At 38.5% G+C, this 19,908-nt stretch overlaps 1 protein-coding gene across 12 annotated transcripts in view; it reads right to left on the bottom strand.

The window, feature by feature from the left end:
• The window catches only part of btrc.L (beta-transducin repeat containing E3 ubiquitin protein ligase L homeolog), a 117,789-nt gene that overhangs the window by 83,990 nt on the left and 13,891 nt on the right, over positions 1 to 19,908 (bottom strand). For 4 of the 12 annotated variants that reach the window (XM_018225237.2, XM_018225240.2, XM_018225238.2 and 1 more), the window contains one exon: positions 3,596 to 3,703. The exons of the other annotated variants lie outside the window; for them this stretch is intronic. In XM_018225237.2, coding sequence (XP_018080726.1) covers positions 3,596 to 3,703 — 108 coding nt within the window. The remainder of the gene's footprint in view (positions 1 to 3,595; positions 3,704 to 19,908) is intronic. 12 annotated transcript variants of the gene reach the window in all.

The following is a 19,908-nucleotide window of genomic DNA, read 5'->3' as shown; positions in this document are numbered from 1 at the left end:
TCCTTTCCCCTTCTCCACCCCCTCCATGCACATCTGTCTCTGCTCAAGATATTGCTGAGCACTTCAAAAACAAAATTGACACTATCAGAAGGGACATTACACTACTCAACCCCCCTAGACTTCCACCACCCTCCCTCCACACTCCCCAGTCTCTCCTGTACTCCTTCACCCCTGTCACTGATGAGGAAGTCTCAAAGCTTCTGGCCTCTTCTCACCTTACCACCTGCCCGCTTGATCCGATTCCCTCAAAACTTCTCCGCAATACCAATCCTTGTCTAATCAAAGCCTTAACTCACCTATTTAATCTTTCGCTCTCAACTGGACTGTTTCCTTCTCAACTAAAACATGCTCTTGTCACCCCCATTCTGAAAAAACCCTCTCTTGATCCCTCCAATCTTGACAACCTCCGACCTATCTCTCTGCTACCTTTCATCTCTAAACTACTTGAGCGCCTAGTCTACAACCGACTAACCTCATTCCTCTCGGACAATAACCTGTTGGACCCCCTACAATCTGGTTTTAAGCCACAACACTCCACGGAAACTGCCCTGACTTGACTAACTAATGACCTTATAACCGCTAAAGCCAACAATCATTTCTGCTTGATCTCTCAGCCGCATTTGACACTGTAGATCACCCTCTCCTCCTCCAGTCTCTCCATTCGCTTGGCTTTCGTGACACAGCCCTGTCCTGATTCTCTTATTACATCACCAATCGTTTCTTCAGTGTCTCCTACAATGGGGTATAATCTTCTCCCCTACCTCTTTCTGTTGGAGTTCCTCAAGGCTCTGTCCTGGGACCATTACTATTCTCCCTCTATACTTCCTCCCTCTGCAAATTAATCAACTCGTATGGTTTCCACTACCACTTCTATGCTGACGATACTCAGATCTATCTCTCATCTGCTGATCTTAACCCAGAACTCCTAACTCGCGTCTCCTCCTGCCTGTCCGCTATCTTTACCTGGATGTCACAACGCTACCTTAAATTAAACCTCTCTAAAACTGAAATGGTTCTCTTTCCTCCAACTAACACCAGTAACATCCCGGAAGTATTCATCATAGTTTACAATTCCACTATCACCCCCTCTCCCCAGGCCCGGTGCATTTGGGTTATCCTAGATTCTGCCCTGTCATTCACTCCTCATATCCAGTCACTTATTAAATCATGTGACTTCCACCTAAGGAACATATCCAAAATACGATCATTTATCACCCAAGATGCTGCCAAAATTCTTATTCACTCTCTCATCATATCGCGTCTAGACTACTGTAACTCTCTTTTAATTGTCCTTCCCCTCCAGAGACTGTCACCTCTCCAGTCCATAATGAACACTGCTGCGAGGCTCATATACCTCAGCAACCGCTCTGCCTCGCCATTCTGTCAATCCCTGCACTGGCTTCCGTTACCTTTCAGAATCAAATTAATGTCACTGACTTTCAAAGCACTTCATAACTCTGCCCCACCCTACATCTCTGAACTCATCTCTATATACTCACCCACTTACTACGCTCCTCTACTGACCTGCTACTCAACTCTTCTCTCATTACCTCCTCACATTCAAGACTTTGCAAGGGCTGCACCCCTCCTCTGGAACTCTCTCCCACGGTCTGTCCGACTTTCTCCATCCTATTTTTCGGGAACAACTACATCCTAGCGGATTAATACTCTGGACAGAATAAATCATTTGATAAAAACTAAGTATAGAAACATATTTTTTGTATTAAGGGTAACACCACACAAGCAATTTGTTGCTGCACAACTACCATGAATGCATGATTAGACACAAGAAACACATTTCAGTGACTAAATTATAGATGGGCAATCTTTTCCTCTCTTTTTCTTTCCTTTGAAACTTTGGATGCCACCAGATTTTAGATAATGCTACACTGAGATGAAGGCGGGACTGGTTAGACCAAGTTTTACAGCTCAGGCTTTTGTCATGACAAAAAAAATGTAGTAGACTTTCCATTTCAATTCCAGAAAAGAAATGCCAAGAAAACTGTGTGCGCCTCATTAACAATAATCCTATAACTAATCACTGGATACAATAAGGTGCTTGAGTGTAGAAATGGGACAATAATATGGACAGCATGCAGCCTTCATTAATATATAAGAGCGTTTCTCAAAACATTTAACAAGGTGGCATTTCCTTAACAATTACATGAATGAGACAGAAATCCACAAATTATATCTAATTATCTGCCTCAGCAAACAAAATTGTATGCCCAATAAAGTTTCAAACAAATCAACTGAGGAAAAAATAAATAAATAAATTGGGGAAAAATAAAAATCAGGATATCACCTTTTAGGACTACCAGTCTTTTTGGAATTGTAGTTAGGATTATACTTAGAGGGATTCATTAAATGCAGTGGTGCCCAAGAGATAATGATCTACTGATGCTGAATAGACCAAAACAGCAAGGAGTGGCCCAGGAACAGGCCCATAGTGACATTTACTGAAACAGACAGGGAAGCTCTCGATGGCAAGACTTTGCTTAAAGGAAAACTATACCCCCCACACAATGTAGGTCTCTATAAAAAGATATTGGATTAAACAGCTCATATGTAAAACCCTGCTTTGTGTAAATAAACCATAATAATATACTCTTCTAAGTAGTATATGCCATTGGCTAATCCTAAATAGAAAATTGCCATTTTAAAAAATAAGGGCCACCCCCTGGGATCGTACGATTCACTGTGCACATAAACAAACCATACATGTTAGATCGCATGAGCCAATTAACATACAGAGTTCTGTCTTTTGCTTCAACACTTCTTCCTGTTACAGTTAGAGCTGCAGTATTTCTGGTCAGGTGATCTGAGTCAGCACACAGACCATCACATAATGGTGGCTCAAGGCAAGATATGTAAAAGGGCAAGATTGACTAAAATATATAGTCCAGTTTGGTTAGATTCTTTAATACGCCACTTAATATGATGTAAACTATCTGTTGCTCAAGTATTCATTTTGAGGGTATAGGTTTCCTTTAAAGTATATCCCATACTGTAATATATGGGCACTTCTGAGCTCCCATCTGAAAACGGATGTTCTCAGGTAGGAACAGACTAAATGATGGATTGTCACAGATTAATCATTGCTAGCTGTAACCGTGATACTGGGCTAAACAGAGTACAATTAGTGGGAATGTTCTTGGAAGCCCTGCATACTTCTATATAAATGCTGGGCTGTTTGGGTTCAGTTATTTTCTTAACTGCCTTTAAAATAAATAATAATTACCCCTGTTCTAGCTTGAAATTCACAAGACTAGAGGTATTTGCTGTAGAAGAATTTGAGTGCCTATAGGAGGTAGTCTAAAGAATTTTGAACCAAGATACCATGTGTATGTAGGGCACAAAGGACAGTCTTTGGCTGAAAGGTTTTGTTACAACAATCAGATTAATAGCTTCATTGTGTTGGTCCATCACCGACAACTGGCAAGCTTGAGCAAGAGTAGACGACATCTTAAATATCACCAGACGTTGGAAATTCCAACATTCTCTTACACTATACACAACCAGTAATTATTATAGATATTATATTCTTAATGGGTTAAGAAAAATAATTTGTGGGAGTGACAGACAGAGAAAGTACCTGGAAAGTTGTTAGTGCGCCAGTCCCTGGGTTATACAGGCACTGCAGGGAGGGCATGCTGTCCACCAGGCTGGAGCAGCCCAGCCACAGAGACTTGGGCACTGGGCACTGCAGAGAAAGGAAAACTATGAGACGGGTCAGTGAGAGACAGAATAGCACAAAAATAAAGGAATTTCAAGGCAAGTTGAAGTGTAGGAATACAATTTCAACTGCCCCATGTGGAAAAACGTTCAATACCAACAAGATTGTTAATTGGTGAAAAATACATTAGGAAAGATTGTTAGGGTTGGAAAGAGCAGAATTAACTGGAACCATACAAGCACCAGAGAGTTGGTAAGATACAGGAGATCATATTGTATTTCTGTTGCAGAAAGAAATGCAAGATAGAGATTTTACTTGCGATATACAAGTGTTTTCGCAGCTAGCACTAAACGCCATTTGGTTCCTCATGTGCTTTTTCCTCCAAATTTCTCATTTGCTAGAGATGAATAACTTTTTAGAACCCAAACTTGTTAGTATGAACCATATGTGCACGGCAGCAGAATATGAGAAGAGCCAAAAGAAGTCAATATAAATCTGATTTGGCTTCCTCTAACGACTTCAGATCACAAATGTTACAAGCATTACAGTAAACTGTTCTTCTCAACCACAAAAGTGAAACATGTCTATTTAAGAGGCAGCTGGGGTGCATAAAATATAACAGCTTGCTTTTCCGAGCTGAAAATATGCTGGTTATTTTACTCAAGGCTCACTTTTAGATTGTAAGCTCTAATGAGCAGGGAGGGACCTTTATCATTTAGTATCTGTATGCAATCTGTAGTTTGATGTATAAACTTTTTTTTAAAGCACTGAGAAACATGTTGGTGCTCTATGAATAAATAATAATAATTAATAATTACCAACTTGGCCCTTAATGGGTGGAAGCAGCAATTTAACTAGGCTCTAAGCCATGCTGTACTGTCATGGATGCTCCTAATCAACGCTTTAAAACCCAACTTTACAATGGTCAAAAGTGGCTTATACTCACAACAGAACTACAACTGTCGCAATACATTTTATCAGATGGTCACGGATTTTAGGCTCCTTGGAAACTCCTATAGCGGCTCTTAGGGGTTATTTATCAAAGGTCGAAAGTTTTTTTATATCTCAAATGAACTTGAATGAACTCACAACTCAAATGGTTTCTTAGTTAAGAAAAAAACCCACGATTCTGCAAGTTTAAGTTGCGAAACTTGAAAACTCTCCAATCGAGTTTGGCCAAAACCATACGAAAAAAACTTGATCATGCAAGCTATTATCACCTTCAAATGGTTCAAGGGACCTCTGCCTACATTACATGGTGTATTTTCACCCAAAAAACGAAACTTTGAGCAAAAACATAACCTCGAAAACTCGAGTTTTGTGGAAAACACAACTCGAACCTTAATAAATAACCCTAAGAGTAAGCCCTGGATTTTTCATGTTGCAACACATATTTTTGTTTGTGAATATAGAAGAAAATGTTTAATTTGTGATGCAAGCACACTTTTTATATACAAATATAATTCTCTACCTAACAGTCTGTAAGATGAGAACGCTTCAAGCTGCCCCTTCATCTAATGAAATAAAATATGATGGTGTGTGTGATTGACTTTTTTTCCCCCATTGAAATACATTGTCAGAAGCTAAAGGGGCACCAGATTTAGTAGAATTCTACAAACATTGTGCTGTTGCGTGGCAAGATCAAATAAAATCTGATGAAAATATCCCGTGTAGTTACACCCTAAAGTATGCTGCTGTCTTTTGCTCTATCATAAATTCATGATCATCATCATATCATTAATCAGTGAATGTTTGCAGTCAAAATACAGACAGACATTCTATTACACATTAGTATTAAGCACCGCTAAGGGGCAAATTAATCAAGTACATTAGTAGTTATATATAGGTGAAAATTACATAATTAAGTGAAAAAAATGTTTTTATACGGTTGTCTCACTAGTGCAGATTTAACACATTGTTATGATTATGATTATGAAGAGATTCTAAAATTAGGGCCTGCAAGGTGTCTTTTTCCCCTAATCTGGAGCCTCTAGGTATCACGGATGTATTATGATTAGGTATACAAATTTTCCTCCTTTAGGCCTTAAGATATATGGCCTTTAATCAAAGCTTCAGTTTATAATGTGTTGCTATAGGATTTCCCCAATACATTACCCCGATTAGTTACGACACCCACTTTACCTTACAGATAGCTTCCTGTTTGGCCAATAAGAATTGTATGGTAAAAGGTGAACCAGGACAGTGAAGGTAAATGGAAAGAGATTTGGGAATACCTTAAAGAGTTAGGATCATGTTCAGTAAGTGGCTGACCAGTGGTTTTCAGCTATGTGATGCAGCTTGTTGCAGCGAGGACCATGACACATTCACAAACAACTACCAGCAATTCGAATTAAAGGAACACGAGTATTTTGTTTTCTTTCATAGGTCTTTTTGCTGCTCTGGCCACAGTGCTGTGGAAAAATACTTCCCACTTCCCCCCCCCCCTTTTTTATTTTTTGCAGCTTTTTGCCATTAATATTTGATCAGATCTTTTCCATTCCCAATATTAGAAGAATGGAGTGTGGCAGGAACAAAAAAATGTCCACCGGAAGGGATTTGTTTCCATGTAATTTCCTTGGGGTATGGACAATTAAAGGCTACATTTTAAGATGTTTTTCTGTATAAATTACTTTTTAACTGCATCAATTAATGGAGTGAAGTCCTGTTTGTGCCAGCCTATTACCAAATACAACTGTGCTAATCGCCTCCCTTAGTTGACGGTCTGGGGCCTGAGCACATCGACCCCCAATTAATATAGGCAAGTAAACCCAATTTCCAACTATGATCAACACTGGATGCCTCAAAAAAACGTTTATGGAAGAGGTAAGGTGGCCATACACGGGGCAATTAAAGCTGCCAAGTCCTGACGGGCCTCCCCGATCGAGATGTGGCCGAAAGTCGGCCACATCTCGATCGGATGGGACTAAAAATCCCGTTGGATCACGGCCGCTGATGCGGTCCCGCGATCCGACCGCCTGTAAAGCCACCGTTAGGATCCGATATTTGGGCCCTAGGACCCACGATCAGATCAGCCCGATATTGCCCACCTCAAGGTGGGCATATCGGGGAGAGATGCGCTCGTTTGGTGACATCGTCAAACGAGCGGATCTCTCCGTGTATGGCCACCTTAAAGGAATTGTTAAGTATAAAAATAAAAACTGGGTAAATGGATAGGCTGTGCAAAAATATTTCTAATATGGTTAGTTAGGCAAAAATGTAATGTATAAAGGCTGGAGTGACTGGATGTTTCATAACCAAACAGATCACTACTTCCTGCATTGAAGCTCTCTTGGTTTCCACTGACTGGTTACCCTGCAGACCAAGCAGTAACCAATCCGTGACTTGAGGGGGGAGCACATGGGCCATAACTGTTGCTTTTAATCTGGGCTGAATGCCGAGGATGAATTGCAAACTCACTGAACAGATATGTCCCATGTAGTCCCCCTTCAAGTCGTGGACTAACTCAGAGATAAGAGAGCCGAAAAGCGGGAAGTTGCATTCTGGCTATTATATTAGACATCCAGTCACTTCAGCATTTATACATTTCCTTTTTGCCCAACAAACTATATTAGAAACATGTTTTATTTTGCACAGCCCATTTATCCCGTTTTTTATTTTTATACTGAACTGTTCCTTTAAAGTTAGAAGTAACTTATTACATAGTTCACTTTAAGTTACCATTAAAAAGACTAATTACTGGAATACAGTGAGCTGATTTTAGTCAGTCCAACCCAATAGAATTTTTACCACCAAAAGTCAAATCTGCTGAATAGATCATGGTGCAACTGCGAGCCACTTTGTCCGAGCTTATCATAGCTCAGCAATTAGAAAGACAAAAATTATATGCACAGGACAGTTCCTAAAAAATAACATGAAAGCTGATGTAGAGTTTATCAGCACTTACAGTGGTGTGAAAAACTATTTGCCCCCTTCCTGATTTCTTATGCTTTTGCATGTTTGTCACACTTAAATGTTTCTGCTCATCAAAAACCGTTAACTATTAGTCAAAGATAACATAATTGAACACAAAATGCAGTTTTTAAATGAAGGTTTACGTTATTAAGGGAGAAAAAAAACTCCAAATCTACATGGGCCTATGTGAAAAAGTGATTGCCCCCCTTGTTAAAAAATAACTTAACTGTGGTTTATCACACCTGAGTTCAATTTCAAAGGTTATAAAGCCATTTCTAAAGCTTTGGGACTCCAGCGAACCACAGTGAGAGCCATTATCCACAAATGGCAAAAACATGGAACAGTGGTGAACCTTCTCAGGAGTTGCCGGCCGACCAAAATTACCCCAAGAGCGCAGAGACAACTCATCCGAGAGGCCACAAAAGACCCCAGGACAACATCTAAAGAACTGCAGGCCTCACTTGCCTCAATTAAGGTCAGCGTTCACGACTCCACCATAAGAAAGAGACTGGGCAAAAACGGCCTGCATGGCAGATTTCCAAGGCGCAAACCACTTTTAAGCAAAAAGAACATTAAGGCTCGTCTCAATTTTGCTAAAAAACATCTCAATGATTGCCAAGACTTTTGGGAAAATACCTTGTGGGCAGACGAGACAAAAGTTGAACTTTTTGGAAGGTGCGCGTCCCGTTACATCTGGCCTAAAAGTAACACAGCATTTCAGAAAAAGAACATCATACCAACAGTAAAATATGGTGGTGGTAGTGTGATGGTCTGGGGTTGTTTTGCTGCTTCAGGACCTGGAAGACTTGCTGTGATAGATGGAACCATGAATTCTACGGTCTACCAAAAAATCCTGAAGGAGAATGTCCGGCCATCTGTTCGTCAACTCAAGCTGAAGCGATCTTGGGTGCTGCAGCGGGACAATGACCCAAAACACACCAGCAAATCCACCTCTGAATGGCTGAAGAAAAACAAAATGAAGACTTTGGAGTGGCCTAGTCAAAGTCCTGACCTGAATCCTATTGAGATGTTGTGGCATGACCTTAAAAAGTCGGTTCATGCTAGAAAACCCTCAAATAAAGCTGAATTACAACAGTTCTGCAAAGATGAGTGGGCCAAAATTCCTCCAGAGCACTGTAAAAGAGTCGTTGCAAGTTATCGCAAACGCTTGATTGCAGTTATTGCTGCTAAGGGTGGCCCAACCAGTTATTAGGTTCAGGGGGCAATTACTTTTTCACACAGGTTTGGATTTCTTTTCTCCCTAAATAATAAAAACCCTCATTTAAAAACTGCATTTTGTGTTTACTTGTGTTATCTTTGACTAATAGTTAAATGTGTTTGATGATCAGAAACATTTTGTGTGATAAACATGCAAAAGAATAAGAAATCAGGAAGGGGGCAAAGTTTTTCACACCACTGTAGATGTCACTCCAGACTTTTTGGAGAATTGGGGTCATCACAAATGGGGGGGGGGGACATTTCACAGAACCTTCTACTAACAATCAATTACTCTGTGGTAGTGTGAGGGTGTGGGGGGTCGCTAGCACAAAATGCTATTAGGGTATGGTCACACTTGGAGATTCAGGGAGATTTAGTCGCCCGGCAACTAATCGCCTCTTCTTTGGGGGCGACTAATCTCCCCGAACTGCTTTCCCCTGCTAGAATGAAGAATCGCTAGTGGCATGGCACTCGCAGAGCATTGTTTTCCGAAGTTGCATGAGTAAATTTCGGAAAATGAAGCGCAGCGAGTTGTCATGCCGCTGCGATTTTTTATTCTAGCAGGCGGAAGGCAGGGGAAAGCAGTTCGGGGAGATAAGTCGCTCCAAAGAAGAGGCGATAAGTCGCCGGGCAACTAAATCTCCCCGAATCGCCAAGTGTGACCTTACCCTTAGAGTAGGAACCGCAAATTCTGCTTTGTTCTGTAAAGCCCATCATGTCCTAAACTAAAGCACAGGTGAGCATATAAGAACAAACACAAAGCAGGTCAACAACTGAATGGTTTAAAATATTAAGTTATGGAACGGTCTACCCAGTGTCATAACCTATATCCAATGGTGATGTTACGGCTGCTCATGCTCAAAAAACCTTCAAAAGGTTGCTGACTCCACCATAAAAGTGAGGGGAAATGCTTACTAGCAGCCATAAACACTAAAGGTAATGCAAATTGTTACCATCTGTAAGGGGGCATATATGCATTTGTACACTTCTAAACAAAGGAAATTAAATCTAAAAAAAAAAAAAAAAATTTATTTTTCTTATATTCCATTGTTTAAAAAAATTGAAAAGGGGGAAATCCTTTCACAATCAGGCATAATCACCACCAAATATATTAAAAATAATATATTTAGGCCAAGCTCCTTTTCTACCTGTAAATGCAGATACTGGCTCTATCTATTCCCATTACTTATTGTGTAAGAAGGAATTTCTGCTTATCTGAGCATGACAGCCAGCACTCAATGCCACTTCTTCATAATAAAGTTTCATCATTGAGGAAGCTTTTAAACTCGGTTCATGATTGGCATGAAGTCTTAAAAATGTATTAATAATTAATCCTCATCATTCTAAGAAAGTAAATAACCTGGTGGATATCAAACAAGCTTTATTATTATTATAGTATGCATTACAAAGGCTTTCACCTTTAAAGAAGAACTAAACCCTTACTAAACCCTTGCCCAGGGTAACAGGTAGGCTGGGGGGAGGGGGGGTTCTATGTAGGGTAGGGTTTTTTTTAACATTAGGGTTGAATTCTCCTTGAAGTAAGGGCCACAAAGGACACCTAGACCTCTGAACCACTCAAGTGCTAAATTAGTTGAATACCTATTATGATATCGACCTTACAGCCCTATTAGAACGTCAATATCAGGCCCAATGGCTACACTGCAGTTTACAGTATTATTAAATATCTATCTTTAAATACCAACATTTTTTGGTGATACAGAGCTATTAAGTCATTGCAGATCTTCCTTTAGAATTAGTTTGCCTTTGTATATCCTCACATCATTTAGAATTAAAACTTGCTTACCCTAAAGTATGCTGCAACATTATGCCATTGACATGTTGGTAATGTATTATGTAATGTTTCAGATCTCTTCTGTGTTGCAGTCTTGTAAATTGCTGAGGATACAGTTGGCACTATATAAAATAGAAAGCTCTGAACATTTAAGTGATATAAAAAAAATTGAAAGTTGTAAAACTGTCACTGTTACCCCCTAGAGGAATATATTGACAGCTGTACCCTCCTGCCAAAGCGCAGCTGCGCTTGCCACTAAGTCTTCATCCTGCCTTCGATCTTAACTTGCACACACTATATCACAAATATAGAAAATATAAGCGACTTTGCTGAACGGGATACCGAGGGCAGCTGCTGCCAACTATTTCAGTGAATAGAACAGACTCTTAGCATCTCTCTTTCATCAGGGCCAAATTTTATAGTTCAAGTTGCACGGCGCTGCATGAGACTTAAGTTTCCATCTTTCCTTGTAACAAACATTTCAAGAATTTTATTGGGGGCCTCATATGAAATGCAATCTCTTTAAGAAACGAAATGTTAACAAATTTGTGGATTAAACCCCCATACTGGACTTGTTTAGTACTACTGTGCAAAGAAGAGACGTGTGACGGGTGAGCTCTTTGATTCTATGCCAAAAAGAAATACATAAAGATACATCTTTTTAAAAGTAGAGAAGAGCCCAGCGCTAATGCAGAAATGCACAGCCATCTTTATAGCCCAGATATTAAATGACTTTTCCAATTATGTCCTTGCCAACATGTAATCGCTCCTATCTAAGTCCACGTTAAAAGGAACCGTCAATCATTCATTCTCCTTCACTCTTCCCCTTTTTAGGGCTTTTCCCCATGCTTTTTGTACACTTACAGCATGTTTAAGGTTTAATACAGGTATAGGATCTATTATCCAGATGCAGGGGACTTGGGGTTTTAAGATTTATCTTTAATTCAAATCACCATACTTTAAGTGTACAAAAAAAATGTAATCATTTTAAAACTGTGTTGCCACCATTAGAGATTCATGTAGCTTCATTACCATCATGTTTGTTATTTGTATTTGGGAGAAAACCTTCACATAATGTGAAGCTTTTTGAATATCAAGTCTCCGGAACTAGGGATGCCCCTATAAACAGGGTTCCGTTCAAAGGGAAGTATAAAGCCCCGCATACACAAACTCATCCGTTTCCTAATAAATAAGGTGATTTCCTTTATAGAGAGGGCTGATACACTTAGTTTAAGAGACCGTAGCATGGTGTGGAAATTCAGAGGAACACATCAGTTAATTCTTTTTTTTTTAAATTTTCATTTTCAAAGCACCTCCTAAAATAAAGAAAAACAAGTTTTCTAGCCTATGAGTAAGTGCCCCAACAGGCAAGAAACACATTAGGGGCCCATTTACTTAGCTCGAATGAAGGAATAGAGGAAAAAAACTTCGAATTTCGAATGTTTTTTGTTGGCTACTTCGAGTCGAAGTCGTAGTCGAAGGTCGAACGATTACAACTAAAAATCATTTGACCATTCGATAGTTGAAGTACTGTCTCTTTAAAAAAAAAAAAAAAAACTTCGACCCGCTAGTTCGCCACCTAAAAGCTACCGAAGTCAATGTTAGCCTATGGGGAAGGTCCCCATAGGCTTGGCTATCTTTTTTTGGTCAAACAAAAATCGTTCAATCAATGGATTAAAATCCTTCGAAGGATTTAATCGAACGATTTTTTGTTTGATCGAACGAATAGCGCTAAATCCTTCGACTTTGATATTCGAAGTCGAAGGATTTAACTTCGACAGTTGAATATCGAGGGTTAATTAACCCTCGATATTCGACCATAAGTAAATTTGCACCTAGGTATTCACCTGTTATGTCCTTTGGCACTAATTTTATTCAACCTTCCCAGGAAAATATAAAAAAAAATTGTAATTGAGGGTGCCTAACCTATTGACATTTGTTTTAAAGCTTTATATGTTTAGACAAATGACAAAAAAAAAAAAATTAAAATTGCACGCAAAACATTAGCAAAAATATTGGTAGATTAAGTATACAAAACAAAAGAATTGTATAGTGCATTTTACAAGAAAAGGCCACCGTGCCACCCACAATGAGGTTGTAAACGTGTTTCAGACTGAGGCGTGGGAGTGAAACTTGTTTTAAGCAGCTTTGGGAGATTACATATATAGGCCATGCAGTTCACTTTATTTTAAAGTTCAAAAGGGTTTCGTGTGTTAATTTGAAAAGTTCTTTTAGATAGAAAGAGTATTGTAACAAGTGGGTTTATGCAAGGATTAGGCTGCAAAACAGGTGTGCTCTTGCTGCATTTTATGCAGCCATGGAGAGCAAATTTATTGTGTTTTTGGGAGGAATTCTTCATTTATGGCAGGATCGGTTGATGTAATTTAGAATTTCTAGTGGCCAGTTGCCAAACAAGTGGTGGCACTGGGACATGGCTTAACAGGCATTAAACAAGCATTCTTCACAAATCTAACTACAGGTATGGGACCGGCTACCCAGAATGCTGCTTTCTGTAAAGGGGACTCATTACTTTGTCTACTTAAAAAAATAAAAAATTTAAAGCATTAAATAACAGAATTGTTATGTCTTCACTAGGGATTCATTATATCTTAGTTTAGATCAAGCACAAGATGCGGATTCATTTTTAAAGAGAAAATCCTTTTTAAAAATGTGAATTGTTTAATTACATTGGAGCCTATGGGCGATGGCCTACCCACAATTCCGAGCTTTCCGCATAATGGGTTTCCAGATAACAGATCCCATACCTGTATGGCTCTTTAAGTGCATTCATCTTTGAGGTGGTTAGTTATTGAAGGTAAATTCTATCATTTCTCAAAGTAAATGTAGCCGCTTGAGGGAACTTTTTCATTATTTTTTGGAAGTAGTTAAACTACAGCAATCATGGCGGCTCCCCACTCATATAAACAAAAAATATGCACACAAGAACCCCATTGCAGAAAAAACATGCTTAATGATTTGCTAAATATTTAAAGAAGGAGTGACTGCAAAACCAACTACTAAATACGGGTTAAGTTTTCTTTGAAGTTTTAATTCAAACTTATAAGAAATAATAGAGGAGCAAACACTATTTAGAAGAAAGGAAGAAAGACTTTCTAACTGAATAAATGTATTGCGTATGTACTATTAGTATTGGTCGTGTTAGCACAAAATCAAATAAAAAAATAATCAACGTACATGTTGCAGTTTAAGTAGAATTATAAAAGGGAGAGTGTGTTTGAAACCTATGCACCATTATTTAGACCCAGCATGGATAAAATCACAGCATACTGCCCACGTAATTTCACACATTGTTTTTGGTCCCTTGCTGCTGTGGAAGAACAGTGCTGCCCGATTTCTTCTGTCCTGTAAGATAATTATTTTACTAATCACTATTATGTAGGGCAGGTTATATTGAAGTCACATGCCCAGGAGGATTTGGGTCCAAAGAAAATTAATTTGGGGAGAAAAATTCTCCGGCTGAACATCCAAATGGATTTACCCGACCTACAAGAAACATTTGTTTGAGGTGGGCAAGAAATAAGTGGATACTCACAGAATTAAGCACAAGAAAAAAAAAAAAAAAAAAAGATGATATGAAGTCAAAAAATAAATAAAAAATACGCCCACACCCAAATGTAATTATGATTTTGAGGTAAATTTTAATACAAGGTATTTAAGATTCTTCCCTTATATATCACATATTTCATAAGCCAGACAGACAAGATATGCATTCCCCAGAATATACAGCAATTGGGATAGATGCTAATTTCATGCTGGTCATAGGGAAAGGTAGTGTGTTACGGGAAGAAATCAATGCTTAAAGGAACAGTAACACACAAAAAAAAAGGAAAGTGGTTTAAAGTAATGAAAATATCATGTAGTGTTGTCCTGCACTGGTAAAACTGATCTGTTTGCTTCAGCATCATTAATATATAAACAAGCTGCTGTGTAGAAATGGCAGAAATCGAAAAATGGCTATATGGCACAGGTTAAATAGTGGATAACAGATAACACCAGTATGTTCTACAGAGCTTATCTGCTGTGTAACCTGAGCCTTTTTTCCTTTGAATGGCTGCCCCCATTGCTGCACAGCAGCTTATTTATATAAACAATAGTAGTGTTTCTGAAGCAAACATCGGTTTTACCAGTGCAGGGCAACACTGCATTATCATTTGTTTTACTTTAAAACACTTTAATTGTTTGATGTTACTGTTCCTTTAAGTTTAATACAAGAGATCTTTGTTTCCTATATAGGAAAACTATACATTCTATGATAATAAAGGTCTTGCCAAACTAGCATATACATATCAGGAAATGTCACATCTTTTCCATGAATCATTATTTTGTTAAGTTGTGCGTGTCACTCACCGATCACCTGACAGGAAATAATGCAGGTTCTAACTAACAGGAAGTAGTGTGGGAGTAAAAGACACAGATCTATGGAGGGTATGGGCTAATCCTACTTTGTTTTACATGGGGGGGGGGCTGATATAAACTAGCATATATATGTGTGTGTGTGCCTCTGGGTTGAGTACACAACCTCATAGACTTCAGTACTTAATATTGCAGGTTTTTCAATATGGGATTATCCAATGGCACAAACTAATAGAAAAAGTTTTACATATGAGCTGTTTTAGCTGTTATGTTCATAGAAACTTGCAATGTTTAGAGGTATAGTTTCCCTTTCACCCATGAGGTATATAACTGCACACTGTGAACATAACCAGCTGCAAGTAGCAACTACAAGGTCTATTCTTGTGCCATTATCTTATTACAGATTGCCCATGTGGTCCTTCCAGCGAGAACCAAAGTATGACAATGGACAAAACCCCACCAGTGGCAATCACTTACAGTTCTAGTGAAAACAAAATATGAATAAGTAAATCTTACAAGTAGACTTCCAAGTTCCCAATAAATACCTCCCTCAGCTTTCTGTAACTACAATTTCTTGCCATTTTCCAGACCATTCTGTCCTTCCCTGCAAGTCATCAAAATAAAATAAAAAAATAAAAAATTCCAGGAAATCCCAAAAAATTCTGTATACCAGATCCTATACCTCTATATTTACTGCCCAATTTACAGAAAGTAATATACATAAAAAGCAACATCTTAACCAAGTTAGGGTGATGAAAGTGTCTCCCCAAAATGCCTTTCCACCAGCAAGATTACGAATTGCCGGCGGGATGGCATACTAATCGCTTTGGATTTCCGAAGTTGCGTCATGAGGAAACTTATTTGCCTTTTTCTTCTGACTCTTTCCAACTTTCAAATGGGGGGAGGGGTCACGGACACCATCTAAAAACACAAATGCTCTATAAGGGTAAGGTCACGCCTGGAGATTCAGGGAGATTTAGTCGCCTGGCGACTAATTGCCTCTTCTTTGGGGAACTAATCTCCCCGAACGGCTTCCCCCTGTCTTCTGCCTGCTAGAATGAGAAAATCACCTGCGGCATGGCACTCGCGGCGCTTCGTTTTCCCGAAGAATACAGTGGGATGGCACTTGGTCCATGTGGCCAACTTTAGACACTAGCAGAAGTTGCATATTAGCTCTTGTATGGGGGTCTCCAGATAAGCTGCCGGCCAATATCTGCTTGGTGAGGACTGTATTGGTACATTGATGCAGTCTTCATTTAATAGGATTCTGTAGGCCCTGAGAACACTAATCAGATAAACCCAATTGTGCTCAGTGTGTGGATGGCCAAATCAGGCAGATATTAACTTGGTTGGTGACCAACTAATGCATCTCAACATGTATGCCAGTTTTGTGGAGGACAGGGGCCTCATGCAGACCTTAGATCATTACTACATGGCCCTCAGCCACTACATATAATTATTTCCAAATATTTAAAACATCTGGTAAAATTAATGTACATTAGGGCAGAAAGTACAGGGATTCTGTTAGAATATCAGATATTGAAGCTACGAAAAAATACAATTACTACATTAAGCCAACATAATAGTGGTTTATAAAAAAAAAATAAAAAACACCAGTCGAATTTAGGACAATTCTAAGGATGAGTACAATTTTATAATTTTACAGTTTTACAATTTCAGCACTAAACCCTTTCTAGAACTAGCAAAATAGGTCAAGTCAGAGATTTCAATAGACGTTGAATGCATAGAAGACTGTAAACCAATAAAAAGGAAAATACCGACAACTTGTTTAATCATATATAGAAATGTGCCATTAGCTTACACATAGGGGAAAGTATCATGAAAACCAGCTTCTAGTGATCATGAAGTGCAATATAAACACAACCTATAAACATCATCCAGGGCTCATTCTCGGGGTAAGCAGGAACAATAATATAAGGGGTTGTTCATCCGAGTTTTTTAGTATGATGTAGAGTGATGTTCTGAGATTATTTGCAATTAGTTTTCATGAGATACAGTATTTAGCAGCTCTCCAGATTGCAGTTTTAGCAATCTGGTTGCAAGGGTCCAAATTACCCTAGCAACCCTGCATTGATTTGAATAAGAGACTTGAATACGAATCAGGACCTGAAAAGAAAGAGGAGTAGTAAAAGGTAGCAGAAACCGTAAATTTGTAGTTTTACAGAGAATTTGTTTTTTGATGGGGTCAGTGACCCCTATCAAAGTTGGAAAGAGTCAGAACAAGGCAAATAATTGAAATAAAAATAAATAATGAAGACCAATTGAAAAGCTGCTTACAATGGGCCAGTTTATAACACACTAAAAGTTGACTTAAAGGTGAACCATCTTTAAGAGAGCAGGCGCTAATGAATTTAACTTAAAGGGGTGGTTCACCTTCAAACAACTAGTTGTTTTCAGATAGATCACCAGAAAGAACGACTTTTTCCAATGACTCTTTTGTCTATGTGTGACGGTTTTTCTAATATTGAAGTATAAAGTGTAATTTTTCACCTTCCGAAGCAGCTCTGGGGGGGGTCGCTGACCCTGTAAACTGTTCCAAAATGATACATTTAGTTGATACATTTCTTATGTTTGTCCCTGCTGAGCAGAATCTCTGGGTTTCATTACAGGCAGCTGTTAGAATTGATACAATAGTTGCTAATACTCCAGAGATGCTGCTGAGAAATGTATCAACTAAATTTTGCTAAATTGTAACATTTTAGAGTCTAGATTACTAAACTGCCAGACTCAAACACCAGAGACACCAACATTCAACTTTAAACTTAGATTTTGGGAAACCAGTAAAAATAAATAAATAATGGAAAGTAATTGAAAAAGTCTATTTCTGGGGAACAATCTGAAAACAACTGAATTGAAAAAAGTGTTTGGAAGGTGAACAGCCCCTTTAAAGGGGTTGTTAAAAGTAAATTTAAAGGTTAAAGTGGTTGTTCACCTTCCAAACACTTTTTTTCAGTTCAGTAGTTTTTAGATTATTTTTGGGTAACAAAGAATTTTTTAAATTAATTTCCATGATTAATTTTTGACTGTTTTTCCAAAATCTAAGTTTAAAGGTGAATGTTCCTGTCGCTGGTGTTTCAGTCTGGCAGCTCAGTAATTCAGGCGCAGACTCTAAACCAGGATTGCCCATACTTTACTAATGGGGATCTACTTTTAGTGATGTTGTCCCATTAGGATCTACATCCATAATAGCATTGTTAGCATTTTGTATTGCTTAAATATTATATTGATTTATGGGTAAAGTTATATTGCTATATTTAAGAATGATATTTATTATGTATTATTATATTATGATATTGTATTATAATAATAATTAGGAATGCAACGAATCCAGTATTTTTGATTCGGCCGAACCCCTGAATCCTTCATGAAAGATTCGGCCCAATACTGAACCGAATCCGAATCCTAATTTGCATATTAGGGGTGGGAAGGGAAAAACATATTTTACTTCCTTGTTTTGTGACAAAAAGTCATGCCACTTCCCTCCCCGCCCCTAATTTGCATATGCAAATTAGGATTCAGTGCGACCGTGCAGAAGGATTCCGGCGAATCTGAATCCTGCTGAAAAAGGCCGAATCCCGAACCGAATCCTGGATTCGGTGCATCCCTAATAATAATGTATTATTAACTATTCCTTATGTAACCATAACACAATAAAATTTTTTGAGCATTTTGATTTGAGGAGGTCAGTGACCCCCATTTGAAAGCTGGAAACAGAAGACAAAATTAAAATACTACAAAAAAGAAAAAATGAAGACCAATAGAAAAGTTGTTTATCATTAGTCATTCTATAATTTACTAAAAGTTAACTTAATGTTCTAAACCACAACTATACCAACTACCCACAAAATTCTATTTTAAGTGAGGCACAGGTCATTTTGCTTTAGCTCTTCTCCTCTGCAGCTTCATTTGTTGATTGAGCATCCTATGCCTGTTGAAGTAATGATTCAAACATGGCTGGGAACAGGAAGGGAGTAGGAAAACACTGCAGGATTACATAAAAGTAAACTTCAATGCTGCAGACAACCTGGCTGTAGGATTTAACCACTTAGCATTGTAACACACAGGCATGCCAAAAAGGAATTAAGGCCAAGATAACTTGAACTATAGGTCATATGTTAATTTGAAAGCATGCTCCAGCAAACAGCCAAGAATTCCTAACCACTACAAACCTTATTGCCATAATAAAACAGATTGCTGTCTATATATACACACAAACAAATTTCAGTACAGAAAAAAAAAAAAAAAAAAAGAAAACCCACTTAACCTGTGCAGTTATACCAAATTTACGGCATCTTAAAGGAGAACTAAAGCTTAAAGGAACAGTAACACCAAAAAATGAAAGTGTTTTAAAGTAATGAAAATATAATGTACTGTTGCCCTGCACTGGTAAAACTGATCTGTTTGCTTCAAAAACACTAATATAGTTCATATAAACAAGCTGCTGTGGAGCAATGGCGGAAATTGAAAAACGGCTATATGGCACAGGTTAACTAATGCATAACAGATAACACCATTAGAGTGACAGAGCTTATCTGCTATCTGCTGTATAACCTGAGCCTTTTCTCCTTTGAATGGCTGCCCCCATTGCTACACAGCAGCTTATTTATATAAACAATAGTAGTGTTTCTTAAGCAAACACACCAGTTTTACCAGTGCAGGGCAACACTGCATTATATTTTCATTACTTTAAAACACTTTTATTTTTTGATGTTACTGTTCCTTTAACTAAAGAAGAAGTAGCTAGAAACGTTGCACATTATGTTTTGGGCTTCTGTACCAGCCCAAGGCAACCTCAGCCCTTTAGCAGTAGAAATCGGTGTCACTGAAGATGCCCCAGTAGCTCCTCATCTTTTCTGCCGATTCACTGCACATGCTCTGTGCTGCTGTCAGTTACTACCTGAGCTTAGGGTCTGAC

Source organism: Xenopus laevis, chromosome 7L (assembly GCF_017654675.1).
Source record: "Xenopus laevis strain J_2021 chromosome 7L, Xenopus_laevis_v10.1, whole genome shotgun sequence".
NCBI lineage: Eukaryota > Metazoa > Chordata > Amphibia > Anura > Pipidae > Xenopus > Xenopus laevis.
The sequence above is the reverse complement of the archived record's forward strand: the minus strand, read 5'-3'. Positions and strand labels throughout refer to the sequence as shown.